General features: G+C 48.2%; 4 protein-coding genes across 4 annotated transcripts; 3 read left to right on the top strand and 1 right to left on the bottom strand.

The window, feature by feature from the left end:
• Positions 1-50: 50 nt before the first annotated feature.
• DEU56DRAFT_917452 (uncharacterized protein) lies at positions 51-4,676 on the top strand (the record flags this gene model as incomplete). Its single annotated transcript, XM_041357989.1, has 20 exons — positions 51-112; positions 172-324; positions 371-476; positions 1,035-1,292; positions 1,341-1,912; positions 1,975-2,259; positions 2,309-2,322; positions 2,379-2,392; positions 2,471-2,482; positions 2,554-2,649; positions 2,705-2,785; positions 2,836-2,859; positions 2,906-3,010; positions 3,060-3,146; positions 3,198-3,798; positions 3,849-3,901; positions 3,949-4,128; positions 4,177-4,353; positions 4,402-4,589; positions 4,637-4,676. The coding sequence occupies 20 exons, from the start codon at positions 51-53 to the stop codon at positions 4,674-4,676; spliced, it is 3,108 nt and encodes a 1,035-aa protein (XP_041203660.1).
• Positions 4,677-5,348: 672 nt separating this feature from the next.
• On the bottom strand, positions 5,349-6,013 carry DEU56DRAFT_760045 (uncharacterized protein; the record flags this gene model as incomplete). The annotated part of the gene is made up of 5 exons (XM_041350387.1): positions 5,349-5,552; positions 5,612-5,665; positions 5,722-5,844; positions 5,904-5,930; positions 5,984-6,013. The coding sequence occupies 5 exons, from the start codon at positions 6,011-6,013 to the stop codon at positions 5,349-5,351; spliced, it is 438 nt and encodes a 145-aa protein (XP_041203659.1).
• Positions 6,014-6,467: 454 nt separating this feature from the next.
• Positions 6,468-7,063, top strand: DEU56DRAFT_745319 (transketolase; the record flags this gene model as incomplete). Its single annotated transcript, XM_041349140.1, has 2 exons — positions 6,468-6,871; positions 6,976-7,063. Coding segments are annotated over 2 exons (492 nt in total), but the record flags the coding sequence as incomplete, so codon positions are not given.
• Positions 7,064-7,347: 284 nt separating this feature from the next.
• On the top strand, positions 7,348-9,680 carry DEU56DRAFT_917449 (uncharacterized protein; the record flags this gene model as incomplete). The annotated part of the gene is made up of 7 exons (XM_041357988.1): positions 7,348-7,470; positions 7,527-7,797; positions 7,851-8,044; positions 8,175-8,436; positions 8,496-8,604; positions 9,308-9,587; positions 9,639-9,680. The coding sequence occupies 7 exons, from the start codon at positions 7,348-7,350 to the stop codon at positions 9,678-9,680; spliced, it is 1,281 nt and encodes a 426-aa protein (XP_041203657.1).

Below are 9,680 nucleotides of genomic sequence, written 5' to 3'. Positions count from 1 at the left end.
AACGAGGACTTTGGTTAGCGAAGCAAGGAGATTGATTTACGAAAACAACTATGCAGTCAACAGCGCAGCGGTGGAACGCATTCTCAAGTCACACTCCTGGGTCCCTACCTCTGTGAGACTTGATTCCCGATTGCTGACAAGTACTAACCATGTCTCAGAATGCTTTCATAGATCGCCTCGGTCCAATGGGATTCAATATCTTCATGCTCTGGTGGTAGATCTTCTACATGAGTTTGAAATCGGTGTATGGAAAATGTTATTTATTCACTTGTTGCGAATTATTGCTGCGCATGACAAGAGCTTAATTCATCGATTGGACGAGAGGTATGGTGTCAGATACCGCGTTGCTTCAGCTGACCTCTACCATCAGGTATAGGGAAACCCCGACGTTTGGCGCAGCCACCATACGAAAGTTTTCGTCTAATGCTTCCGACATGAAACGTATGGCGGCACGAAACTTTGAGGACCTCCTCCAGGTATAAGTTCACCGCATATCGATATTGAGTAGGACACTGACGCGCTATGTACAGTGTTCTATCCCCGCCTTCGATGGCCTTCTTCCGAACCGCATAAGGAATTGTTCCTGCAGTTACTATTTACCATGGCTTCCATTGGCATGGTTCTAAAGCTAAGCTGCGACAGGCATTCTGACCTTACCCTCGATTCATGGATGAAGTGACGTCGGCGCTCGGGGCACAACTTCGTAAGTTCAAGCTACAGTCTGCGCCGCGTACCAAACCCGCGAGCTGCGCCAGGAGGTTGAAGCGCGTGCCCGACGCAATGCAAAGAAGTCTGGGAAACAGCCCGCAGGACTTAAGGAAAAGGAAGCTCTCGCCTTGCGGAGCAAGGGCAGGCAGGAAGATCAACTCAGAATGAGCAGCGAACGAAGATATTCAATATTCAAACGTACAAGTTTCACGCCTTGGGAGACTACGTGTCTACGATTCGCCAGTATGGCACATGTGATTCGTATAGTACTGAACCGGTGTGTCCTATGCTTTTCAACGATGAACTTGACTCATTGACTTGTTCAGGGTGAACTAGAACATCGTACTCCAAAGGCCAGGTATCGCCGCACCGATCGCAAGTCATTTGTCAAACAGTTGACTCGAATTGAACGCCGCCAGGCTCGCATTCGCCGTATCGGGGACAAAAGTGTTCATCGCCCCCATATCGACATTTCTGAGTTGGCGACAAGCCCTCATGCCCACCATCATATTGGTTTGACCCAAAAGTACCCTGTGCATATAGGATCGTTCTTGCGCAGCCACCAAGGAGATCCAGCCGTCACAGTGAGTCTATTCATGCCCTGTCAGGAGACTTCTAAACTGCTCCTGCAGAATTTTTTTTCCAAATTGAAAGCCCATCTATTGCTTCGTTTTGATACATCAAGTAGCACTGAAGATAACGATAACAACACAATAATTATAAAGGACGATCGAATGTATCGGCATAACATCGCGAGGTTTAACTTCACAACCTACGATGTTCGCAGAGGCCAAGATGTGATCAACCCGAGGACTCCCCATTGTAATGTTATGGTTCTCCGCGCCGACACTGACATAAGGCATGAAGGTCACAAATATATGTACGGGAAGGTATTAGCAGTATACCACGTCAACGTGATTTTTATCGGACGCGGTATGGTCGATTACACTCCCCATCGAATGGAGTTTTTGTGGATACGTTGGTATGCACCCATCGATCAGGACTCCACCTGGGAGACCCTGGACCGAGTGGACTTTCCGCCCCTAGAGGACGAGCACTCATTCGACTTCCTTGATCCCGCAGATGTACTCAGGGGCTGTCACATTATACCTCGCTTTGACAGCCGCAAGAGACATCTCGACGGATTGGGTGCGTCGGCAAGTGCGGGAGACAAGGATGATTGGTGCGAATATTTTGTCAATCGGTGAGTCACTCGTACCATATATTGTCATACGTAGCAAGATCTTCATGACATTTTTATGTTAGATTTGTTGACCGCGATATGCTTATGCGATTCCATTTCGGGCTCGGTGTTGGGCATGTGTACTCTCACCACCTCGCTCCGCAGGCTGCAATCCAGCAAGATAATATTGCAGCGCAGTCCGCGTCCACTTCTCATGTCGGAGAAGGTGATGAAGATGCCAGAAACTCTGGAGAGGATGACGAGGAAGTTGACGAGGAAGTTGACGACGATGATAATCCGATGGTGAATCCCGTTGAACCATGGTATGGCAGTAGCCAAGAATCGCTGTTAGAACAGTACGAAGAGATGTACGCGAGCGAGGTAGAATTGGATTACGAAAATTAAATCACATTACAGTGAAAAACGTAACGGTACTCCATCCACGCCTACTCTAGACACTCCATGGCATTGATTTCGGCTAATTCAGTGTCCAGATTTAGAGTACGTATAATATTTGATGGACAGGATCCGCTTTGAGATAGCGTCGAGGCGATTTTGCTTGATCTAGCATTGAATTAGAGTTTCAGAGAGGTACGCCCAATAAATAACTCGACGGCGATCTAACTCACAAATCCATCACCCTTTCCTTGTCTTGCCAATAGCCCACAGCTTTCTCGTCCAACGCTCACGACTATATGGATTCAGCTGCGATGTTTGACTCATTTTTGTTTGACAATCCCGGCCTCATGCCCAACTCTGTCAGTTTTTTATTACCTTCTCAACTCAGTAAACCTGCTCACTCAGTTCTTCTAGGGCAATTTCGTTGATCTGAACGATATCGACTTCATCGGTTACTTGTCTGTGGGACATGGGCCGACGCTGTACCCTTTATATGTAAGTACCCGTGTTTCTGAAGTTACAAATGTTTCTCATTGTCGGCCCAGTGTCGACCAATGCTACATATTGCAGTACGTGGTTGATTTTGTGAGAGGTTACATACTAATTTTCTTCTAGTTGACAGTACACATCTCACTCTACGCTTACGTTCTTACATCAATCGTCCATCGTTCAGTCTTCGAGACACAACAGATGGCGGAAGTTCCTGTATATGTCAATTCTGTAAGTCAAATCTCTACTGTGTTTGCGGTCCCACTGAGAAGTTTTGCAGTTTTACGCTGTGAATGCTCAAATAAATTTTCCTGCGAAGTCCACGAGGGCAGGTCCCGATAACCGGTTCTATGTTGTATATGATGGCGTAAGTCCGCCTTTCAAATCTATAAGTATCTCGCCTGACAATATATTGTAGGTTAGTTCTAATGTTTCTAGCACTGTCATTCATCTCGCCCGCCATCCCACAGGTTATTACCCTTGGTCCCACGTTGACCTCACAGCCTTTCAGGCTATATCAGATGCACCCAACAGTGGCAGTCTCCTGGTCATTCCTGGTCCCGCCCTCGCGATGCCAGGCCACGTAACTGCACCCGACGGTGCAAATGGTGACGAACATTCGATACCCGGAGACCCAGCCAGTGCCCATGCATCCCCAACAGCGACGTCAAACTCGCCGACCATCTTTTCCTGGATTTCGTGCTCGGGCCAAATGGTGCACAGCGCCCCTGCCAGTACCCATCAATCACAGGCAGATGGCGGATCAACTCGGACTTCCTCGCGACAAAAGGCGAAAAAAGCTGCTAAAGCCGAAGGAGGCCTCAAGAACGTTATAGGGAGATTGCCAAAGTGGAGAAAGGCCTTTGCCTACCTTCGGATCCAGCTACGAGTATCGGTTTGCACAGGCGAAACCGGAAACCCCCACCTGTTCAATTTTGAAAGCCGGGCAGCAGCTATTCAGCTAGCTTGGCCTCGTGCTCTCCATCGGGCTAACATCGACTCCGGTGATTTGGAAATGGGTGGGCAGCTAAATCTCACTGATAAGCTAGACATGCTGACTCCGTTTCAGTGATGTCGTTTAAAACTGGCACTTACATGACTCTTGAAAGTATATTGGAATTGGTGCGAATTATTTTTTACTTCCATTGGCGTAGCTCATCCCAGAATAGGCCAACCCATCGCTTTCAGAGTTTGTCTATGATATCAAGCGCCTGGCGTCTTACTCGATCGGCGACTCTCACGGAGGCTTTGGTTTTGATGACTTGGGTGCGGGTGTCTTATTGATTGACACGGTCCAAAGACTGCTCCAGCTGTTCATCAGACCAAAGTCAAATATCCTGCCAATTAGTGTGAGTGTCCCGCATCCCTTTGGTCGTTAATCTTATTTCACCCCACAGCTTAACGGTTTTGCCTGCTTTCTCACCCATCAGATCTCCAAAGAGATCATGTGGCACATCGTTTTCCGTCCAACTACATCACACTCTGTTCGACTGGTGTTGGCCGATCTAGAGCCAGCAACGTTCAGGAGTGTAGAGCATCCACCCTTTCCGACTATGTCTCTGCTGGGGTCCAATGTAAGTCTCTTTCCACTGTGTGTTTCATTCGTTTACGACGTCTTTAAGTGTTACGCTGCTCTGTTGGAGAAATATTCGACTTTGACCAACATACCCGTCGACCTGCTAATTCAGTATCCAACCCCGGCTGAGGTATATGATCAGCTCTGCGAGACGGCTGTAATACTTGTCAACGAGCACGACGACGAAGATCACCCGGGACTCATGTCTAGCTTGGCTAAATTGTGCAACATTTCGTAAGTTCATTCCCAACCTGTTGTATTGTTGCCTGATAAGAAGACAGGGTCACTGAAGTCCACCGACTTGGCCGAACACATGATTGACCTATATTCATGGATGTCACCTACAGTAGTCTTGTAATATATGTACATCGGTATCTGTTTTTTTGCAAACATTCGTTTTGGATAGTTCTAAGTTAACGGGAGTCCGCCATGCTGAATATCTCGAGTTCCGCGGAAATCGAGACACTTACCGTGATATATGATACTCGACCTTCCACTGGCTCGCTTCGCGTCAACATGGTGATGTCACAACGAGTTCGGTCCAGCTATTCATGCCCGTCAAATACCGCCGGGCTTTTTCGATGGTGTCCAGGTGAGTCATCTGCTTTTGTTGACCAGGTCTTGTCCTTATCTTTGTGCTCTCAGTCCTCCGCAGCGCACGGTACCCATCACAATTCCCCTACACATGACCCCCGCCGCCCTGCCTTTTCTTTGAATCCACGAACGCTATTCAGCGGCTTTTCATCGCTGTTCTGCCACTCTCACTCCAATACTGATGGAGCAACCGAACTCCAGCAACGTCCAAGGCGGACCATCTTCTCTCGCGGACCTCGCATTGTCGACGTTCCTACAGTACAGGACAGAAAGGTAAGTATTTCTTCGCGTGCGCATCGCCGTTGTTCAATGATTTATTTGACTCTCGCCTTTCGTTGATGCTTTTCAATCTGCCATGACACACGAAACACTTGGTAAACTAACTTAGAAACACTCCCCTCAAACATCCTCCAATCCCAGGATCCGCTCGATCTCATCTAACTGGTCCCACAGATCCCTCAACACATCACGTTTTTCCTCGACCATAAGGGTGAGGATGCATTTCTCCCGCCGCGGCATTTGGACGGGGAGTTGGGGCGGCTGCGCATACGGATGGTTTTGCCCGCGTTCAAGTAGGATCGCATTTGCGTAGTCCCAGAAGGCCTGGTACGTATAGTTAGATTATATCAATAACACAAACACTGACGACAGTTAGATCTTACCATCGCGGTTGCGGTGATCGCAAATCCACGCTGCGCCTCATACTGTCCTTGTCCCTGTCCCATAAATCGTCAGCTCCTACGTGTTGTGCTTACTGACGGTTTCTGCTTACCATTTCAGACGTCGTGGGCTGCGCCTGATCCACTTGCTGCCCGTGGTCCTCCTGCTGCCCCTGCACCTCCTGTTGCCCCTGCCCCTCCTGTTGCCCATAGTCTCCCTGGTTTCCCATCAGTGCCTGCCGCACGACATCGTAAGCATATTATCTATCTGGTACGACGCGTTGCTATTACTTACATTATAGTCGCTGAGAAGTTGTTGAATCTGCCTCAGATTGCTTTGTTAATCACCACGCATCAAACGTCGTCAAGACTTACATCGATCTCGTTGGCGTTCGCTCCAGCCATTGCGTTTGGAAAGAGTATAGTAATAAAGATGCACTTGATCGATGAAGTATGAGTCCTATCACGGTATGTACATGCTTACATAATACGGCCAAACTCTGACATTCCATGAGCAAGGGTTTACCGTCCTTGTCGAAGATGCCACCACCACCAACAAAGTTGACCCCCCCAGCAAAATTACCATCAGTGCTTGATTCGCAGTCCTCCGTCGCGACTTCCTCACCCGACGTCTTCTAATGCGCCACCGACATCCGTACTCCCAGCTCCACCGTCGAAGATTGCACCACCGCCACAAATTATTGTGCCCACTCCTCGGACACCATACCTGTCGCAAGCGAGCCCTTCGACCATGGAACCCAAGTCGCGTATGTTGATTGACGAACCAACTGCACTGGCACATTTCTTGTTTTATCCCTGACCTGCAGGTATTTTCCCATCCCTACTTCCCTGTATACATATATTAATTCTACCCACAGTCGAACAAGTCCCAATAGATGATTTCACCCTCCCCCTCTCCCGCGCCGAAATCCTCATCCCAGGATCCGACCTAACACTCCTAACATGGGGTACCCTCGTCTACCACTGTGAATCTGCCCTCCGTCTCCTCAACTCTCCACCACCCTCACTCGCACCCCTCGTCCCTCCATCCCTTCGCACCGCCAAAGTCGAACTCATCGACCTCCGAACGATATTGCCGTGGGACGTAGAAACAATCGTAGAGAGCGCGCGCAGGACGAAGAGACTTGTTATTGTGCATGAGGCAGGTATGACGGGCGGTGTTTGGGATGAGATTGCTGCTGAGATCGGGAAGAGAGCTTTGTTGAGGCTGGAGGCGCCTGTGAGCAGGATTACGGGGTGGGAGTAAGTGTTTTCTATTTTCATTTTCATTTTTCTCGTTCCCTGTTTCTCCGTTTCTCCCCCCCCTCTCTCTTGATCGTATTCTAACAGAGTTCATTTTTATATAGCATTCCAGCTGCGCTGCAGTTCGAGAAATTCTACATGCCAGATGCAGTTAGGATTTTGGATGGGATAATGAAGACGCTCAGTTACTGATGAGTAGAGTTGCTGGTTGCGCAGTCACTGATGTCTGCTGCATCGGCCAGTCGAAAAATCCAGATACGCAAACTCGTCGAATCGTCAGTATCATTTCTTCGGTCTCAATTTAGTAATTTATTTATTTTAAAGTTTGATCGCTGCGTCAGCGCGCCATCGTGTCCAAATTAGGACAACGTCGATGTGCCATCATCGCGTCCAGAATTCTGGTATTATAGGGTCTAAGCATTCAACGATCGTGTGAATATCCCGCGAGGCCCTTGCTCCCTACATACATTTTCATGATGTCAAATATCATTTCAGCTTCTCTTTCTATGTCCCGGTCACCTTTGAAAACCTACTTCTTGGAAATCGAACATGCCGAGAATGGCCTGAGATTATGGCTCCAGAATCTTGGGATTCGTATCGTACGTAGTCTGCTCACAGTAATTCTCATACTGTTCATCCACAAGCCCACCTCCAGCTTCCAGACTCCCTGTACATCTCAGCCTCCGTGCTGTTTGAATCGGTCGACCCACACGATCTCATAGCTCTCCTCGACATGAGCATCAAGGAGCTTGCTACGCAGACGCAGCTCCAGCAAGAGGACAGTAGCACGATACTTTTTCTGCAAAGAGGGACGTGCTTAATGGAGGAGAGGATGTACCGAGCACAAATGGAGGTTTCATTATTCAGTAAAGCCATGGCAAACTTGTGCGAAAAACTGAACACGACAACTAATTCAACAAATTCACGTGAGTTATTCTATTGAAAGGGCTGTATCCAAAAAATTCAATTTCATTCCTAGCCGCATCGTGCCTCGCTTCAAAGACGCTGCCTATGGACGCTGCCGGGTATGAAGGAGTAGACGAAGAGTTCACCTCGGTCAAATTCGACTGTTCTAAACGCATACAGACCACCCGATCCAAATGCATGACGTGGCTTTCCGCATGCCGCAAAGCATCGCTTCTGACGTCGTCACATTTCAACGACACTACGAAAGTTGGCAATAAAACTAGCCAAACACTTGTTGACCCCTTGCAACATTCAAACGTTTCTCACTTCCAGGAAAAGCTCATTAAGGCGAGTATTACTAATATTATGAGTGGCCTGGTGTTCTGACGTCGTGCAGCCTGGCGAATCAATTCTTTACCTACCCAGTTACTTGAAAGCCCGCGTTGATGACGAGGCATGTCGTGCATACGCGAATGCATGCTTTGCGGAAATCAACATGCCCCTAGGCATCGGCACCGACAAAAGCGACATCAACAGCTTCAAGGCAGCGAGTAAATCACTAGACGAACTCAAGCATGACTTCCGTATTATGTACTTGAAGAAGCAACGCGCACAGTCCGAAGTGGACATGTTATCTGAAGCCATAGCACGCAGTGTTGGTGAGTATGAAAGCTCTGTTTCGATGTTTTCTATACTAACATTACCGTCAACCCGTCAGGAGGCGCATCTTCTGCAAGTGCCACGACAATCGAATCACCTCTACCTGACGACGATTGGTTTGACGATTGGAATTCAACCTCATCCCTATCTTCCGATTCTGCGCATCTGTGAGACGTGTTACTGTTGTTTGTACGGTATTCATCTTTTCCAAAGTTCACCGCTTTCACTTATGTTTAAGTATCTTCTGTTGTACGTTGGCCTTGGTTGAGTTTATGTTATTCCTGCTGCCTTTTCCATCACTTGTTTTTTTACCAATTACCATCTCCCCAGCCCAATGACGGCGCTTTTGACAGGCAGACGCATGTTCCACCTATGACATGTATATTGGAGTTATGTCTACTCGCCTGGTGCAAGGTACCGCTCATCGTCTCCAACTCAAGTGTACTCCTATCACCCTTTGACTACAATACTTAACCCTCCCCCCCCTCCACCCTACTATCTTTGCTTACACAATAGTAGCTTTTACACGTTTCCTTGAACCCTGCTTCTAGTGTACAGATAACATGCACCAATTATCATAATGTTGGAATTCACACCGTGTGCCTCGTATGAATCAGAATAGCATCCTCGTCGTCATAAGTTAATGGATGTTCTTTTTGGACTCGCGGAGGGATGGCTCTGATTCTATGTTAGTTATTAGGTACCTTGCGCAGTTCTGAAATTTTATTATGAGCAGGTCCGTTCTAGATTTTTTGCGTGTTTAAATTGATCAGCATCTAATCAGGGTGCAGGTCCTCCGCGGGAGTGCCGGGGGTCCTGGTGCAGTGGCTGGAGTCCTGGCTCGTAGTTAGTCACTACTGCATGTTGTAGTCGGTCCTCGATAGATAGAGCCGTCGCCTCCCGCTATAGAGGTTGGCCTTGGGTTTCCTTTGCAGTTCGTGCCGGTCCATCATCATACACACATCTATGCTCGCACATCCTATCCAACGCTCTCACATCTAATCATCTCCCCAAATACGACTCAAAGGCCAACCAGGCATTTGCAACCCGCCTCGCCAGCGTCCTCCAACCAGGAGACCTCGTATGGGTCCGTGACTACCATCTCTTGTTAGTCCCTCGCATGCTCAGGAATGCGATGCATTCTGGTGCTGTGAGTGCTTTTTTAACGATGACGGCAAGAGTACTGATACACTACGCGTAGGGTCATCGGTCTTTTCGTGCACACGCCTTTCCCGAGTTCTGA

This window comes from Suillus clintonianus (genome assembly GCF_016758775.1).
Source record: "Suillus clintonianus strain FC179 chromosome Unknown DEU56scaffold_107, whole genome shotgun sequence".
NCBI lineage: Eukaryota > Fungi > Basidiomycota > Agaricomycetes > Boletales > Suillaceae > Suillus > Suillus clintonianus.
The sequence above is the reverse complement of the archived record's forward strand: the minus strand, read 5'-3'. Positions and strand labels throughout refer to the sequence as shown.